The sequence below is a fragment of the Stegostoma tigrinum genome, chromosome 12 (assembly GCF_030684315.1).
Source record: "Stegostoma tigrinum isolate sSteTig4 chromosome 12, sSteTig4.hap1, whole genome shotgun sequence".
NCBI classification, from domain to species: Eukaryota; Metazoa; Chordata; class Chondrichthyes; order Orectolobiformes; family Stegostomatidae; genus Stegostoma; species Stegostoma tigrinum.
The window spans coordinates 8329631-8349388 of NC_081365.1; the positions used below are offsets into that span (position 1 = coordinate 8329631).

The 19758-nt window shown below is 44.4% G+C and overlaps 1 protein-coding gene across 5 annotated transcripts in view; it reads left to right on the plus strand.

Annotated features, from left to right (window-relative positions):
• usp25 (ubiquitin specific peptidase 25) overlaps nt 1-19758 on the plus strand; it is a 181935-nt gene that overhangs the window by 104277 nt on the left and 57900 nt on the right. For all 5 annotated transcript variants that reach the window (XM_059650133.1, XM_059650135.1, XM_059650136.1 and 2 more), the window contains exons 15-18: nt 10811-10881; nt 11327-11555; nt 13238-13438; nt 16013-16146. In XM_059650133.1, coding sequence (XP_059506116.1) covers nt 10811-10881; nt 11327-11555; nt 13238-13438; nt 16013-16146 — 635 coding nt within the window. The remainder of the gene's footprint in view (nt 1-10810; nt 10882-11326; nt 11556-13237; nt 13439-16012; nt 16147-19758) is intronic.

Genomic DNA, 19758 nt, shown 5'->3' on the forward strand with positions numbered 1-19758 from the left:
AAATAGTTGATTTTTACCTGCCCTATCTTCCTGTTAACATCTTGAAGACTTTGATTAGATCATAGAACAGTACAGAACAGACCCTTTGGCCCACCATATTTGTGCCTACGCAATGATGCCATTCTAAACTAATCCCATCTGCCCGCACATGGTCTCTGTTCCTCTATTCCCTGCCTGCTCATGCATCCTTCCAAATGCCTGTTAAACTTTGCTAACTTATCTGCTTTTACCACCTTGTATGTTGCAGACACCTACAGCCCTCTGTGTGGAAAACAAAACTTTCCTCTCACATCTCCTTGAAATATTCCTCCCGCTCCTTAAACCTATACCCCCTAATATTTGATATTTCCACCCTGGGGGAAAGCGTCTCCAGCTATCCATCCTATAATTTTGTAATGTTCTAATTTTGTAATTTTATAATTTTGTATACTTTTATCAGGAAGCTCCTCAGCCTTAAATGCTTTAGTGAAAACAATCCAAGTTTGTCAACCTAATATAATAAAGTGTGAGGCTGGATGAACACAGCAGGCCCAGCAGCATCTCAGGAGCACAAAAGCTGACGTTTCGGGCCTAGACCCTTCATCAGAGAGGGGGATGGAGTGGGGGTTCTGGAATAAATAGGGAGAGAGGGGGAGGCAGTCCAAAGATGGAGAGTGAAGATGATAGGTAGTGAGGAGAGTATTGGGGGGAGGTAGGGAGGGGATAGGTCAGTCCAGGGAAGATGGACAGGTCAAGGAGGTGGGATGAGGTTAGTAGGTAGGAAATGGAGGTGCAGCTTGAGGTGGGAGGAAGGAAGGGAAAATGGAGGTGCAGCTTGAGGTGGGAGGAAGGGATGGGTGAGAGGAAGAACAGGTTAGGGAGGCAGACAGGCTGGGCTGCTTTTGGGATGCAGTGGGGGGAGGGGATAAGTTGGGCTGGTTGTGTGGCAGTTGGGGGAGGGGGCAAACTGGGTTGGGTTTGGGATGCAGTGGGGGAAGGGGAGATTTTGAAACTGGTGAAGTCCACATTGATGCCATTGGGCTGCAGGGTTCCCAAGCGGAATATGAGTTGCTGTTCCTGCAACCTTTGGATGGCATCCTTGTGGCACTGCAGAAGGCCCATGATGGACATATCGTCTAAAGAATGGGAGGGGGGAGTGGAAATGGTTTGCGACTGGGAGGTGCAGTTGTTTGTTACGAACCGAGCGGAGGTGTTCTACAAAGGGGTCACCAAGCCTCCGCTTGGTTTACCCAATGTAGAGGAAGCCACACCGGGTGCAATGGATACAGTATACCACATTGGCAGATGTGCAGGTGAACCTCTGCTTGATATGGAAAGTCATCTTGGGGCCTGGGATGGGGGTGAGGGAGGAGGTGTGGGGGCAAGTGTAGCATTTCCTGCGGTTGCAGGGGAAGGTGCCGGGTGTGGTGGGGTTGGAGGGCAGTGTGGAGTGAACAAGGGAGTCACGGAGAGAGTGGTCGCTCCGGAAAGCAGACAGGGGTGGGGATGGAAAAATGTCTTGGGTGGTGGGGTCGGATTGTAGATGGCGGAAGTGTCGGAGGATGATGCGTTGTATCCGGAGGTTGGTGGGGTGATGTGTGAGAACGAGGGGGATCCTCTTTGGGCGGTTGTGGCGGGGGCGGGGTGTGAGGGATGTGTTGTGGGAAATGCGGGAGACGCAGTCAAGGGTGTTCTCGACCACTGCGGTGGGAAAGTTGCGGTCCTTGAAGAACTTGGACGTCTGGGATGTGCGGGAGTGGAATGCCTCATCGTGGGAGCAGATGTGGCGGAGGCGGAGGAATTGGGAATAGGGGATGGAATTTTTGCAGGAGGGTGGGTGGGAGGGAGGAGGTGTATTCTAGCTAGCTGTGGGAGTCAGTGGGCTTGAAATGGACATCAACTTCTAGCTGGTTACCTGAGATGGAGACTGAGAGGTCCAGGAAGGTGAGGGATGTGCTGGAGATGGCCCAGGTGAACTTGAGGTTGGGGTGGAAGGTGTTGGTGAAGTGGATGAACTGTTTGAGCTCCTCTGGGGAGCAAGAGGCGGCGCCGATATAGCCATCAATGTGACAGAGGAAGAGGTGGGGTTTGGGGCCTGTGTAGGTGTGGAAGAGGAACTGTTCCACATAACCTACAAAGAGGCAGGCATAGCTTGGGCCCATGCGCGTACCCATGGCCACCCCCTTTGTCTGCAGGAAGTGGGAGGAATCGAAAGAGAAGCTCAGGGTGAGGACGAGTTTGGCTCGGCGGATGAGGGTGTCAGTGGAGGGGGACTGGTCGGGCCTGCGGGACAGGAAGAAGCGGAGGGTCTTGAGGCCATCTGCATAAGGAATACAGGTGTATAGGAACTGGATGTCCATGGTGAAAATGAGGTGTTGGGGGCCAGGGAATTGGAAGTCCTGGAGGAGGTGGAGGGCGTGGGTGGTGTCACGGACGTAGGTGGGGAGTTCCTGGACCAAAGGAGTGAAAATGGAGTCCAGATAGGTGGAGATGAGTTCGGTGGGGCAGGAACAGGCTGAGACAATGGGTTGACCAGGGCAGGCAGGTTTGTGGATTTTGGGAAGGAGATAGAAGCGGGCCATGTCAACCTGTCTTTATAGCTAATGTACTCCAAACCAGAGTCCCGACCTGAAACATCAGCTTTCCTGCTCCTCTAATGCTGCTTGGCCTGCTGTGTTCCTCCAGCTCCACACTGTGTTATCTCTGACTCCAGCATCTGCAGATATTGCTATCCTAGTCAACCTCTTATGCACCCTTTCCCAAGCCTCCACATCTTTCCTTTAGTGTGGCAACCAGAACGGTACACAATACTTCAAATGTGGCCCAGCTGAAGTCTTCTACAGTTACAACTTGACTTGCCAACTTCTTTACAATACCCCAACCGAAATATACTGCCTTTATCACATTGTGGTTGCCATTTAAGGGAGCTGTAAACTAGCTCAACAAGATCCCTCTATTATTGATGCTCCTAAGGGTTCTAAGGAGTGCATCCTTTCTGATGCCAAAATCTATCACATCCTGCTTGTGGCTTGCTTCCACACTGTCGGGATTTATGATTCTATACAGGAACATTGCCTAAGGCTCAGTGATTAGCACTGCTGTCTCATAGGGACCCAGGTTTAATTCCAGCCTCGGTAGTTTGCGCATTCTCCCCATGTCTGTGTTGGCTTCATCTGGGTGCTCTGGATTCCTGCCACAGTCCAAAGATGTGTGGGTTAGGTCGTTTGGCCATGCTAATTTGCCCGTAGTGCTCAGGGATGTGTAGGTTAGGTGGTTTAACCATAGGAAATGTAGGTTCGCAGGGTAGGCGGTGGGTCGGTGTGGACTTGTTGTGCAGAACTAAGTGGGCTGTAATTTGCCCTTAAAAAAAAGTGACTTGGAATAATGCCATGTCAGAGGGATGGACTCCTGTATCTCGTGAATTCTGACAGATTATAGTTAGGCCATCTACATTGTGCTGCCTGCTTCTTTTTAACACACTCGGATAGAAACTGTCAGGCCCCATTCATTTGTCAATCCCTAATTTCATTCATTTCCTTACCACTGATGTTTTACTTATTTGCAATGAAAGAATTGGAAAAGCTCCATGAGGATAATGAGTGAATGTGGGATTAACGTTTCGGGTCTGGTGGCTCTTCCTCAGAACTCGGGTTACCGGACCCGAAATGTTAACTCTGTTTTCTCCTTCACAGATGCTGCCAGACCTGCTGAGCTTTTCCAGCAACTTTGTTTTTGTTCCTGCTTTACAGTATCCGCAGTTGTTTTGGTTTTTATTTAGTGAATAAATGTATTTGGAAAGCTCAGAGTACTGGAGGAATAACCAGCTTGGCTGATTGAGTAAAGCAATTAAATATAACCCTTTTGGATTTCCCCACAATGAGACAGTTAATTCATGACAACAAACGCGAGGCAAAAGTAGATATTGGGCCGCTCCAAATTGATGCTGGAAGGCTAATGATGGGAGATAAGGAAATAGCTGAAGAACTTAATAAGTACTTTGCGTCAGCCTTCACAGTGGAAGACATGAGTAGTATGTCAACAATTAGGGAGAGCCAGGGGGCAGAGTTGAGTACGGTACGCATTACAAAAGAGAAAGTGCTAGAAAAGCTAAAGGGTCTAAAAATTGATAAATCTCCTGGCCCCGATGGGCGACATCCGAGAGTTCTGAGGGAGGGAGCTGAGGAAATAGCGGAGGCTTTGGTCGTGATCTTTCAAAAGTCACTGGAGTCAGGGAAAGTCCCAGATGATTGGAAAATTGCTGTTGTAACTCCCTTGTTTAAGAAAGGATCAAGGCGAAAGATGGAAAATTATAGGCCGATTAGCCTAACCTCGGTAGTTGGTAAAATTCTAGAATCCATTGTCAAGGATGAGATTTCTAAATTCCTGGAAGTGCAGGGTCAGATTAAAACAAGTCAGCATGGTTTTAGTAAGGGGAGGTCGTGCCTGACAAACCTGTTAGAATTCTTTGAAGAGGTAACAAGTATGTTAGACCAGGGAAACCCAGTAGATGTTATCTATCTAGACTTCCAAAAGACCTTTGATACAGTGCTTCACGGGAGGCTGCTGAGCAAGGTGAGGGCCCATGGTGTTCAAGGTGAGCTACTGGCTTGGATTGAGGATTGGCTGTCTGACAGAAGGCAGAGAGTTGGGATAAAAGGTTCTTTTTCAGAATGGTAACCGGTGACGAGCGGTGTCCTGCAGGGTTCAGTGTTGGGGCCGCAGCTGTTCACCTGATATATTAATAATCTGGATGAAGGGACTGGGGGCATACCGGCGAAGTTTGCCGATGATACGAATATAGGTGGACAGGCAGGTAGTACTGAGGAGGTGGGGAAGCTGCAGAAAGATTTAGACAGTTTAGGACATTGGTCCAGGAAATGACTGATGAAATTCAATGTGAGTAAATGTGAGGTTTTGCACTTTGGAGAAAAGAATACAGGCATGGACTATTTTCTAAACGGTGAGAAAATTCTCAAATCAGAAGTGCAAAGGGATCTGGGAGTGTTGGTCCAGGATTCTCTCAAGGTTAACTTGCAGGTAGAGTCTGTAATTAAGAAAGCGAATGTAATGTTGTCGATTATCTCAAGAGGGTTGGAATATAAAAGCAGTGATGTGCTTCTGAGGCTTTATAAAGCTCTAGTTAGGCCCCATTTAGAATACTGTGTCTAATTTTGGGCCCCACACCTCAGGAAGGACATACTAGCCTTGGAGCGTGTCCAGCGGAGATTCTCACAGATGTCCCTGGAATGATAGGTTTAACGTATGATGAACAGCTAAGGATCCTGGGATTGTACTCATTAGAGTTTAGAAGGTTGAGGGGAGATCTAATAGAAACTTACAAGATAATGTATGGTTTAGAAGGGGTGGAGGCTAGGAAGTTGTTTCCGTTAGGCGGAGAGACTAGGACGCGTGGGCACAGCCTTAAAATTAGAGGGGGTAAATTTAAAACTGAAATGAGACGACATTTCTTCAGCCAGAGAGTGGTGGGCTTGTGGAATTCATTGCCGCAGAGTGCGGTGGAGGCCGGGACGTTGGATGCCTTCAAGGCAGAGATCGACAAGTTCTTGATCTCAAAAGGAATCAAGGGCTACAGGGAGAGTGCAGGGAAGTGGAGTTGAAATGACCATCAGCCATGATTTAAATGGTGGAGTGGACTTGATGGGCCGAATGGCCTTACTTCCACTTCGAGGTCTTATGACCTCTCCCATTGGTGCTATAATTTTAGTTTTGTTTTGATTTTTGTGCTACTCATTTGAGAGCTGAAAATCCAAAGCTGTAAAATGCTAGCAGTGAACAGTAGGTTTCCCGGGATCTGAAGAAACAAAGGACTACTTGAAATGTGAAGTACATGGCACAACCTCTTGAACCTGCTCCACTATCCAATATGATCAGACCTGACCTGATTTTGGCCTCAGCTGCACTTTCCTGCCCATTCCCAATAATTGTTGACTCCGCTGATAGAACAAACAGCTTAGTGTCTTATATCAAGGCAATGGTTAGAGCACAAGCATGTTCTGATGGGTGCCAGTACGTCTTTAGCCTGTTTTCAGATGGCGATGGACTGGTATTTGTGATTTAATTTTGTTTTGAAAAGGATGTTGGTGCAGGGGAGTGGAACACTTACTTGAATTCAAACTTGAGGCAGTCAAGCCGTAGTAATATTTTGATGCTGATTTTGTAGATTTAAGCTGGCAATTGGCATCAGTTCTAACAATCATTAACAGTAACTTTTTTATATGCGTATTTCTTACACGTTTATTATGTGATAACATTGTGTTGGAATGTAATGCTCTGTCTGCACAAGTAGCCTGTGAACAATCAATGTTGACGCACACGTGTGCACACAGACACTCACACTCTCACTCACTCACACTCACTCTCACACAGCGCGGTTGCCTGGCCAGCTGGGCGCAGTGAACAATTTCTATTGATTGAGTCAGTGACTGAGGTTATGCGCTCTACCTACAAGATGTGGTCAGCCATGGATGCTGAGAGCATCCCTGATAATTACATTTGCAGGAGGTGTACCCAGCTTCAACTGCTCACTGAACAAAAGGAGCAGCTTGAGTGGCAGTTGGAGGCACTAAGGAGCACACAAATGTCAGAGAACATCATAGATAGAAGTAATAGAAACATGGCCACACCCAAGATACCGGGAGATGGAGGGTGCCTGCTAGCTGGGACAGCCAGTCAATGCAGGAGTCACTTGCAGCAGTCTCTCTGCACCCCACCCCCCAACAAGTATTTTGTTTGGGATACTGATGAGGGGTGTGGCCCATCAGGTGACAGCAGCAACAGTGTCCAAAGCAGTGACACCACGGCTAGCCCTGCCATGCAGAGGGAAAGCACAAAGTGGTAGTAATTGGAGATTTGATACTCAGGGGCACAAATATGGTGCCAGGATTTTGGATATCTCTGAGTGGGATATGGGGCATCCCTAAATGGGAGGGTAAACAGACGAAGTCATTGTCCACGTTGGCACATGTGACATGAGTAGGAAGAATGACAAGATTCTGCAATGACAAATCAGGAAGTTGGGTTGTAAACTAACAAGCAGGACCTCTAGGGTAGTAATCTCTATGCTGCGTCCTACTGAAGCCTGGAATAGAGATTTGGTACAATTGAACACGTATCTGAAGCCCTACCCCCGTACCAGCTCTTTAGCCATGTATTCAATTGTACCAAGTCTCTGTTCCAGGCTTCAGGTATGTGGATCATTGAGATATCTTTCAGGGAAGGTGGGACCTGCACAAGAAGGATGGGTTGCACCTAAACAGGAGGCGCACCAATATCCTGGCAGGGAGGCTTGATAGTGCCAATCAGAAGGGTTTCAACTAGTTTGGCAGGGGAGTGGTAACCGGAACAGCAGGTTAGTAAGTATAGAGAATAAGGAAGAGCTTGAGACTAAGGAAATATAGCAAAGAGGAAGAGCAGTCAGGAGGCTTGGACTGTATTTGCTTCAGTGCAAGACATATAACAGCTAAGACAAATAAATTTAGAGCCTGGGTTAATGCATGCCATATTGCTACCATGGACACATGGTTGAAAGAGGACAGGATTAGCAGCTTAGTGTTCCTGAATATTGAAGTTTTGAAGGCAGGGGAGGAAGCAAAAGAGATGAGGAAGTTGCTTTACTGGTTAGGGAACATATCATAGCTGTGCTGAGGGAGGGCATCCCTGGAGGTGTCTTGCAGTGCTGTATTATGGCTAGAGCTCAGGAATAGGAAGGGTGCAATCACAATACTGAGTTTGTACTACAGATCTGGACAGATCCAAGAAAAATCCGAAAATAATAGGGTTGTTATGGTAGATGATTTTAACTTCCCCTATATTGAGTGGGACTCCTTAGTGCCCAGGGGTTTGGATAGAGAACAGTTTGTTAGATGTGTCCAGGAGGGTTTTTAAACAGTATGTAGATAGTCCAATGAAGAAAGGGGCCATACTGGACCTGGTATTGGGAAAGAACCCATCCAGGTGTTCAGAGTTTCAGTGGGGAGTATTTTGAGAACAGTGACCATAATTCTCTATATTTTCTGTATATTTTCTGATACTTATGGATAAGGAAAAGAGTGGACCTTGGATGGAGGTATTAAATTGAGGGAAGGCCAACTCTAACCAAATTAGGCAAGAATTGGACAATGTGATTTAGGAGCAGCTGTTTGAGGATAAATCCACATCTGATACGTGGGAGTCTTTTAAAGACTAGTTGATTAGACGGGCACGTTCCTGTGAAACTGAAGGACAAGAATGGCAGGATTCGGGAACCTTTTGGATGGTGAGGAAATTATCAGCTCAGTCAAAAAAAGGGAAGTGTACCTAAAGCCTATGGAACTTAAAAAACAGGTGGCATCTCTGAAGAATATAGTTAAACTAGGATGAGATCTCCTCAGCCATCAGGGTTAAAAGAATCCTTAAGCATTTCATTAATAAATTGGGAGCAAAAGGGTAACTGGGGAAAAGAATAGGCCCACTCAATTATAAAGGAGGTGTTTGTGCGTGGAGCCAGAGGAAATGGGTGAGATCCTTAATAAGTACTTTACGATGACATTTGCCAAAGAGAGCGGGACATGAGGGATGTGGAGGTTAGGGAAAAATGTGTGAATACTCTTGAACATGTCAGCATAATGAATGAGGAAGTGTTGGGTGAAATACATTAAGGTTGACAAGTCCCATGGGGCAAATGAAATCTATACCAGGATACTGTTGGAGGCAAGAGAGGAAATAGCTGGGGCCTTTACCGATGCCTTTACATCCTCTCTGCCCTCATTGGCGATAATGCAGGTAATTATTTGCCGGTGAGCCTGACGTCAATTGTGGGGAATCTGTTGACGACAGTAATGAGAGACAGGATTTATTCGCATTTGGAATCACATGAACTTGTTAGTGACAGGCAGCATGGGTTTGTGCAGGGAAGGTCATGTCTCACCAACTTGCTTGAGTTTTTTTGAGGAAGTGACAAGACTGATTAATGAGGGACGAACAGTGGATGTTATCTACATTGACTTTGGTAGGCATTTGATAAGGTCCCTGATGGCAGACTGGTACTGAAGGTAGGGTCTCATAGCATCTGGGGCGTGCTGGCTAGTTGGATACAGAACTACTTGTTCATAGAAGTCAGAAAATAGTGGTGGAAATGTGCTTTCCAGAATGGAGATTAGTGACTAGTTGTGTTCCACAGGGATCAGTGCTTTTACCTTTGTTGTTTGTAATATGTGCAAACGATTGGAGGAAAATGTGGGTGGTCTGATTAAAGTTGCAAATGACACCAAAATTGGTGGCATTGCAATGATGTAGCGAGGGAAACTTGTCAAAGGACACAGCAGGAAATAGATAAATTGCAGATTTGGGCAGAGATATAGTGGATGAAGTTTAATCCAGACAAATGCGAAGTGATACATTTTGCAAGATCAAATTCAGGTGCGAAATATACAATAAATGGCAGAACCCTTAGGGGCATTGACATACAGAGGGATCTGGATGTAGAGCTCCACAGATGCCTGTAAGTGGTGGCACAGATGGATAAGGAGATGTGACTCCAGACCCACAGCAATGTTGTTGACTTTTAACTGTCCCCTGTGTAATTAGGAATGGGCAATAAATGCTGCCTGGCCAGCGATGCCCCTCATCCCATGAATGAATGAATAAAAATACAAGGTGGTTAAGAAGGCATATAGCATGCTTGCCTTCAATCAGCCAGCAAATATAAAAGTTGGCAAGTTATTTTACAGCTGTATAAAACTTTAATTAGGCCACATTTGGAATATTGCGTGCAATTCCAGTCACTACACTACCAGAAGGACGTGGATGCTCTGGAGAGGGTGCAGAGAATGTTTACCAGGAAGTTGCCTGGTCTGAAGGGTTTCGGGTATGTGGAGAGGTTGGGTAAACTCATATTGTTTTCATGGGAAAGATAGAGGCTGACGGGTGTCTCGATAGACTAACTAGACTCCAAGAGGCACAACTAATTCTCACTGGTCCGAATACACACGGACAAAGAAGGTCACAAATTCAAATGGGACAGTACATCCAACATAGCATAAATCAAACAGAGAAATTCTAGGGAATTCCTGGAGGCCTGGCATTCCGACCAGAACTCCTCCAACAAACGCTTTGAACTGGACCCGATATATAAACTACTGATAAACAGAACCAGAAGTGATAGCCATTACCCCAGCAAACTGAGGCATATAAATAACAAGCGGTCAGAGCACCAACGCCTCAGAGGCACACTGCGATCTTACCCAGCAGGGTGACGAAACGTCTACTACCAAACACACTGACTTGTTGAGCAAGTCGACGTCCTCAGAGGACTACAAAATTATGAGAGGCATGGATATGGTGGATAGTCAAAGGCTTTTCCCAGGGTAGAAAGGTCGACCACAAGTGTGCACAGGTTCAAGGGGCAGTGTGGGAAAATTTTTCATAGAGGCTGGTGGATGCCTGGATTGCACTGCCAGTGGAGGTGGTGGAAGCTGGCATGTTAACAACGTTTAAGTCATATTTTGTTAGATACATGAATGGGAGGAAAACAGAGGAATAGAAACCACATATGGAAATAAGTAGTGGGATTAAGTCAGGATTAGGAATTGGCACAGTCTTGGTGGGCTGAAGAGCCTGTTTCTGTGCTGTGCTATTGTTTATTTTTGTTTTTGGCTACCCATAACTCAGTAGTCAAACCTTAATTCATTTTTAAGCATGTTCTCCAAACTTTGCCAGTTATTATTTTCTTAAATATTTCAAAGACATTGTGTTTGTTCACATTTCTCACCTCGTCCCTATTGGAGTGTCCTGTTTCAAGGTGCCAGTCTCAATTTCTGGCATTTTTTTCCAGATCTACAAGAGAGCATCGCCAGGCTTCACCGCACAATCGATCTGATGTACACTGACAAGACCATGATGCAGGTAAATCATTAGACCGATGTGATTTTAACTGAGCTCAGGCCATCTGCTGTTTGAAGAAGTGGGTTGAATAGGCCACAGCCAACTGGGTTGAGTTGCATTATTCTGCAGGTGGTTTTGTAACCAGCAGGGAAATGCCAAAAGGGGGAACTCTGAAATAAAAGCAGTGGGCTGGTTTGTCACACTCTCAACAGGGGATAAAATTTTAGCTGCGTCGAGTCATTAAAGCTGATCTGATGAAATATGAACCGAGTTGAAAGTGATGTTTTTGAATTTTGTGTGTATTTTGCTGCAAGGTTTCAATTTAAAATACATTTTTAAAATGCATTGTGAATTTGACAAATTCTAATGCATTTTTGAAGCCACAGCATCAGCTTATGGAGTTTGTGTACTTATGCTCTTCACTATAGTGAGTCTTTATTGACCCAATCTTGCCTTTGTGCTCTAGGTTCCTTACCGATTGCATGCAGTCTTAGTCCATGAAGGTCAGGCTAATGCTGGGCATTACTGGGCCTATATCCATGATCACCACCAAGGGAGGTGGATGAAGTACAACGACATAGCTGTTACCAAATCCTCCTGGGAGGAGCTAGAACGCGATTCCTTTGGAGGTTACAGAAATGCTAGTGCATACTGTTTAATGTACATAAATGACACGGAGCGATACTTAATAGAAGGTACTTTCATTTGCTCCAAACTTGTCTTTTACATGTAATGTGTGTAATACGCTGAAAACCTTTGAGGTGGATTGCTACTTTTTATTTTGAGATGGTATGATTTGAGTATCCGTGGCTTCTGTTTTGTCTCTGCTTTTGCTCATAGGAACATATAGTGCAGAAGAAGGCCAGTCAAACCATTATGAAAGAGTCATAGATTGATAGAATTTACAGCACAGAAAGAGACTCGTCATATCTGTACTAGTCAAAAACAACCACCAAACTGTTCTAATCCCATTTTTCAGCACTTTACCCATACCCTTTTCTATATGGGCATCACATGTTATGTTGTGCCTCTACCACCTTTATGGGCAGTGAGTTCCAGATTCCCATCACCCACTGGATAAAAAAAGGTTTTCCTCATGTGTTCCCTAAACCTTCTGCCCTTCCCATAACCATGTGCCCCCGGTCATTAATCTCTCCATGAAAGAGAGAAGTTTCTTCCTATTTATCCTGTCTGTGCTCCTCTCTCCATTAGTCTGCTCTCCCCTGATCTTTTCCAGGTCTGGCACCTGTGTCTTTTTCATGCCTTTATCCAGTTCTCATTTGAAACTCACTGTATCCATGAATTTTTCAGGCGATGCATTTCAGATCAAAATAAACCATTGCCTTAAAAATTTTCTCCTCCCATTGCCCTCTCGCATTTTGCTGATTACCTTAAATTTATACCCTCTGGTGATTGACAACCTGCCAGAGCAATATTGCTATTAATATTAATTTCTTCCACCAGCCCTTCTGGAAGAATTAGAAAATAAAAAGGTTGAAGTCATGGATCAGTTAGACAATGCCCTGGCTAGATCGCTCCAGGAATACATTGAGCAATTCTGTAAACCACATCTTAGCTGGGATACATTGACCATAATTCCATAAGACAGGCACAGAAGTAGGTCATTAAGTCCGCTTTACCATTCACTGAAATAATGAGTTGATAATCATCAACTGCCACTTTCCATTTCCCCATAACCATTGATTCCCTTGCCTTTGCAATCTAGCCTCAACAGCTTTCTGCTATAAAGATTTCCATAAATGCCCTTTCAGGGAAGACCTTCCTTTTTGTTTCCTTCACTGGATGAGGACATCGCTAGGCCAGCATTTATTATCCGACCCTAATTACCCCAGAGGGCTGTTTGAGTCAGCCACATGGGCTGCGGGTCTGGAGTCACAGGTTGGCCAGACCAGGTAAGGATCGCAGTTTCCTACCCGAAAAGACATAAGTGAACCAGACGGGTTTTACCAACAATCGATAATGGATTCATGGTCATCATAGATTCTTAATTCCAGATTTTTTCATGTTGAATTCGAATTCAAATTCCACATGTAGGCCAGACTAGGTAAGGATGACAGTTTACTTCACTAAAAAACATTATTGAAACAGGTGGATTTTTCCAACAATTGACAATGGATTCATGGTTATCATTACACTCTGAATTCCAGATATTTATTGAATTCAAATTCCACCATGTGCCATTGCAGGATTTGAACCCAGGTTCCCAGAACATTTTCTGGATCTCTGGATTAACAGCCCAGTGATAATACCACTAGGCCATTGCCTCCTAGATGTGCACATGAATTTTTAAAGCCTGCTTTTTGCTATTTAATGTATAGATTATACATTTAAACATTCTTCTCCATTGCTGTTGTAGAGGAGTTTGATAAAGAAACTGGCCAGGTATTGACTGGAATGAACACCTTACCGTGCGATTTGAAAGAGTATGTAAGAGATGACAACCGAAAGTTTGAGAAAGAGTTGCAAGAATGGGACGCACAACAGGAGAAAAAAGCCCAACAAGAGAAAATGGAGATACACACTACCCAGCGGGAGCCCCATGGAGCATCTACCTCAGGTGAGCGTTTAAAAATAGGTTGTGTCTTTGTTTGGTCTGCTGAATTGGAATTTTTTCATGTGTACTGACGTAATTTGAATATGTTTTTCAAGGTGTCTTGAAGTGCTGTACTGTTCTGTAAAAACTGAGCTGTGCAGAACAAAAATATCTTGGGTCTAGTTTCTGTTCTGTGTTAAGTTAGCTGGCTGCAGGAAGGTCTTTAGCACCTGTGAGCTGTTGGGGAAAATTACTGCCAGTGCTGTCACTCCTGATCTCAGCCTGTTGGCCATCAGGCAACTCCATTCTGTGCATCGATGTGGTGAGAATCAGATTGACTTTGGCTGTACACCCAACTGTTGGCCATTTTATCTCAAGAGTTGTTAGAAACTGGAGCTTGTCAGCGCGTGGACTTCATGCAAATTGAGCAAGTAGCTAGGTAGGGTTGTGATCTTAGAACGTTACATTGATAGGATGAACATATGTCCCCTTGAGTGTTCACCATTTATTAAAATCATGACTAATCCTCTGCCTCAGTTCTGTTTTACCGTTTGCTCCCATTATCCCTTGATTCCTTGAGGGATAAAACATTTGATAATCTCAGCCTACAGTGTGTACTCATTGATGGGGCATCCATAGTCCTGATGAGTATACAATACCATAGATTCAAACCCACTGACTGAAAAATTTTCTCCTCATGGCAGTCCTAAACGATAAACCTCATTTCCGGAGATTGTGCATCCTTGTGCTCGATTTCCCAGTTTCTCTTGGAATAAACCAGTGACAGCGGCAATAAACCTGATGAACATTCACCCTTTCCATGTCCATGGCAAATGTATCCTTCTTTAGATAGACTCATACAGCATGGAAACAGACCCTTCAGTCTGACTCGTCCATGCCAACCAGATATCCTAAATAAATCTAGTCTCATTTGCCAGCATTTGGCTCATATCCGTCCGAACCCTTCCTATTCATACATCCACCTAGAACTTTAGAATGTTGTAATTGTACCAGCTTCCACCACTTCTCCAGGCAGCTCATTCTGTGTGAAAATCTTGCCCCTTAAGTCCTTTTTAACTCTTTCTCTTCCCTTGTTAAATCTACACTGTCTAGTTTTGGTCTCCCTCCACCCCACACTGGGAAAAAGACCTTGTAGATTCACCCTACCTATGCCCCTTGTGATTTTATAAACCTCTATAAGTTCAATCCTCAACATCTAACACTCCAGGGAATATAGCCCCAGCCTATTCAGCCTCTCCCTATAGCTCAAACCCTCCAACTCTGGCAGCATCCTTGTAAATCTTCTCTACGGCCTTTCAAGTTTCACAACATCCTTCCTATAGTAGGGAGACCAGAACTGCCGCAGTATTCCAAAACTAGCCTAACCAACTTCTTGTGCAGCTGCAACATGACTTTGCAACTCCTATACTCAGTGCACCTACCAGTAAACGTAAGCATATCAAATGCTGCCTTCACTATCCTGTCTACCTGCGATTTCACTTTCAAGGTCTCTTTGTTCAGCTGCGTTCCCCAGGACCTTACCATTATATGTATAAGTCTAGCCCTGATTTGCCTTTCCAAATCAAAGCACCTTACATTTATCTAAATTAAACTCCAACTGCTGCTCCTCAGCCCATTGATCCAACTGATCATAGTCCCATTGTACTCTGAGGTAACCTTCTTCACTGTCCTCTACGCCTCCAATTTTGGAGTCCCCTGCAAACTTGCTAACCGTACCTCCCATGTTCACATCCAGATCATTTATATAATCGATGAAAATTAGTGGCTTCAGCACCTATCCTTGCGGCATACTGCTTGTCACAGGTCTCCAGTCAGAAAAGCAACCCTCCATCACCACCCTCTGTCTTCTGCCTTTGACCTGGAGATATAGAATTTTATTTTATAGAATCCCTACAGTGTGGAAACAGGCCCTTCGACCCCACAAGTTCACACCAACACTCAGAGCATCCCACCCAGACCCATTACCCTCATCTACACATCCCTGATCACTGGAGATCTAAGTTCCACACAGTATCCCAAAGGCGGCCTCACCAAAGTGAGATGCAGAATGAAAAGAAGCACATGTGGAGTACAAATGCTGTCATAGACTTGGTGAGCTGGATATTTCTCTGCTGTAAAATTTCATGCAATTCTGAGATCATCCAACATTGTAGATTAGGAACCTGAGCTCTCCTGTTTTGAATGGCACACCTGTGTTTCATGGAGCAGCAAACAAGCTTCAAGGTCATAGTTTGGAGCTGGAGGAACACAGCCGGCCAGGCAGCATCTCGCTCCTCTGATGCTGCCTGGCCTGCTGTGTTCCTCCAGTTCCGCACTGTGTTGTCTCTAACTCCAGCATCCGCAGTTTCTATTATCTCAAGTACAGTTTGATATTTTGTTGGTTTGTTTCATAGTTATAGTTTGACCATTGAAATCATTTGGTCTAACATTGGCTCATGTAGAGAATTGCAAGTTGAAGTAGGCTTTGGATAGCAGTTACCACCTGCATGCTCCCACTGGGTAAAAACATCAGTGAAGAGGGGAGAATATTGGGAAAATACGTTGTTTAAAATTCTCTCTTTTTGTTTGTAATGCAAGGAAAAGAATTGGAATACCTAGAGCAACCTTCAGCAAAAGATCTCTCTAATGTTTGCGAAGGAGACACAGCAAGGACTGTCACCAAAGCTGCAACAGAGTATGATGACCGGGGCCCAGAGGCTGCACTGCAAGCGGTATGACTTGCAACAAGCCAACTTTTCTTTACTATTTACTTACAATATTAAATAAAGAAACACTGAATAGTGAATATCAGGCCAGTTCTTGCTCGCTCAGAAACACTATTTGACCACTCCCATCCATCCTCTTTCTGCACCCCATTACAGGCCATGATTTATCTGTGTTATATACAGGAGTATTGTATCCCAGTGAAAGGGCAGTGTATTTTTTTTCGCCTACCACTACCATCCTAAAAGCACTTCCTTATGACATAGTGGTGGCCGCACCGTGAAGATGTAAATTATTGCTTGTGAATATCTTCAGGATTTTCTGAGCTCATAATAAAGCCCTGTACAAATTCATGTTAGAGCTTCCCCTCCCCAACCCAACCGCAGTGAATACCTCTCTATTCCTGTCTGTTTAATTCCATCCCAACGTTGTCACCTCCCTTTAGGTAGTCTTTCTGCCAGTGCCTGGAGACTTCAGTCTTTCACCTGATACCTCACCCAAGTTGACGCTCGTGGTTTGCATGAGGAAGGAAAGCATGGTTAGCATATGGTTCTTGAGCTGTCAGTGTCATAGCCAAGCCGATTCCTTTTTGCCTGCATGCCCATCTCATTGGAGCTGCTGCGCAATTCAGCTATGGGGCCCTTCAGTCTCCTGCTGCAAGGGAACTTCCAGCTGCCATTCCAAACTTGACATAGAATAGATGAGACAAATAACAACCCAATCCCATTGTTACATACAGTTCAGTTAACTCACTCAATTAACTTGCTGGGGCAATGAAGAGTGTAAGTATTCCTTAAATTAAATTTTAAAGTGGCAGCTTTGCACTTTAGAGGTGCAACACTCCTGTAAATAACTTGCTTTATAACAGTCTATTTGCTAATCTTTATTTGTTCATTGTGCCGTATTTAATTTTTGGACCGCCAGGTCTAGGCTCGCCGGTTCAAACTTCATTGTCCCACAGTTGTCTTGTATTATTTCAAATCAAAACGCAGATGTACAAGAGTTAAAGAAGCCGAATTATATTCTTCCAATAAACAGATTCTAACATTCCTCCCATTACAATATTTTTCTGTGTTTTATTTGGGGGAGGGAGAGGCAGAAATGGAGCTTGCAAACATGCTGTCAACTTCTGCTTTGTGCCTTGCATCCTGGCTGTGATTGTCAGGAACTCTGATCAAAGATTGTGTGGCACAGCAGAAGGTAGTACATAAATCTTATATTCCCCAAAATTAACCTTGGCTGTGAAGACTTGTTTCGTTTATTAAGTTCTCGATATACTGCCAGTTATTTTAGGCTGGTGTGCTTCTTTTGCTCCTTCACATATGTGTTTGTATATATCTGCAAAAGAGGTGTTTGCATGGACAGAGGTTATAACTTTCACACCAACTGTGGAACTGTGTGGTTTAAATCTGTCCCAGCAACTAGGAAGCGGAGTTTGAGGAGCAGATAGGGTGATTTTGACTCTTGTCTTTGGGCATGCTCAGTCTTAAAACTTGTTTAGGAAATGCCTGCTAGATTTTGCCCTGGGAATGAATGATTAACGTTGCACACCTTCTTGACAGCAATCCAGTACGCATTTTTCTGAAGAAGGTTTAGGCCCAAAACATCAGCCTTCCTGCTCCTCGGATGCTGCTTGGCCTGCTGTGTTCATCCAGCTCTACACCTTGTTATCTCAGTACGCATTGTACTCTCTTGTATTTTCATAAATCAACAGGATGTCCAGGAAAAAAATATAATGATAGGTTGCTTTCTGGAATGCAAAGGACTGTGCATACAGCAGTCACCATTATTCACAGACTCTCAGGTGACTGAAGGTGACACTGTATGTGACGAGCCCTTCCTGCAGGGTTGCAACTGTCTGATTTCACCCAGTTTAGCAAAGTACGTAACAAGTAATATAGATTGAAGACTTCATTGTCTGAGCAAATAGGCGTTATACATGATCAAGGCTACTGGGTTAGAGTGATGAAATGTTAAATTATTCTATAAATGAACGGATTTCCTGTGACACCTGAAAGCCAGTGACCCTCAGCATGCTTGAAACAAAAATCCTCCAATTCACTGGGTAACACAGCTCACAAGGTCGCTAGATGCAGGTTTATACTGAGTTTGTTAGCTTGTTAGCACTGATGTCCAAACTGTGTAGGGCCCCACAGCTCCTCTGCTGGTTCAGGCATGAGAGATTGAATCCAGATTCTTGTGAGATTTGGCATGGAACTCAGCAAAGATCTCTGGCAAATAAACTAGGGTGCAATAGCAGAACCCTTTATAATTAGACTGTAATCTACAATCATGGGTTGACATCCCATCACAGTGCCTTGGGAGTTAACTTCGGTAAATTATTCTGAAATACAACAAAAATGTGAACAGTGATGTTGACCATCAAGCTATCGGATTATTTTAACTTAGTTCATTCACTTGGAACTTCAGGGAAAGAAATAGGTCTTTACCTATTGTGTCCTATATGTGACTCCAGATCCAGAACAATGCAGTCGACTTTTATCTGCCCTCCCAGGTAGCCTCGGTTGCAACTTTGTTGCATTCACAAATGTGCATAAAAATTGCCAATAAATGTGGCCTAGCACATGACAACATGTGAATTTAAAAGGCACCAAGAATGGAAGTTGAGAGACCAAATGAGGTTATGATTTTGAGTGACATGCACCCCTCAGCTCAGCTGCATGCTTTTGATGATATTCTCAATTCAAGTCACAAGTTTTGTTTCTTTGTTCTTTGGACATGGACATTGTTGGTGAGGCTGACATTTAGTTCCTAAATGCTCCAAGACAGATGTTGTGGGGCACCTTCTTAAAATGTTGGTGGTAATTTGATACAACTGATTAACTCACTTTAAAGGGAAATTAAGGTGCAAAAGGCCAGGCAGGGTAAGGACGTTAAGGTCTCTTTTCTTAGTGGGACATTGGTGTACTCATTACCTCCACTGAACTCTTCATAAGCATTTCATTTAAAAGTCAAGGTCTTCTTTAGGGTCATTACTGTAGGAGGGCAGGAGTGGGATACTTCACCTAAACTACTACTATTTCCTAGCACAGTCAATTTTTAGCCTTTGCCTAACTTACATTTAATTTCAAGCTCCAGTGACATTTCTCCTTCAGTCTACAGTCCTCAGCTGAAAATCCTTTTTTCCTAATCAACCCCAAATTTTATTCAATTAAGAAAACAAGACAAAGGATAATTATCAGTTTCATTGTACAGGATGCACAAAATGGAAACAAGCGCAGATAACTAAAGTGCATTGAATAAGTTAGAATCCTTACAGTGTGGAAACAGGCCCTTAGGCCCAATAAGTCTACACTGACCCTCAGAGCATCCCACCCAGACCCATCCCCCTGTAGCCCACCTAATCTACACATCCCTGAACACTACAGGGCAACTTAGCGTGGCTAACCACCTAGCCTGCACATATTTGGACTGGAGGAGGAAACCGGAGCACCCAGAGGGAACCCACGCAGACACGGGGAGAATGTGAAAACTCTACACAGCCGAAGGGTAGAATTGAACCCGGGTCCCTGGTGTTGTGAGGGAGCAGTGCTCACCACTGAGTCACTGTCAGCTGTCTTAACAGGTGCTATACATTCTGGGGTCATTTAGTCTAATAG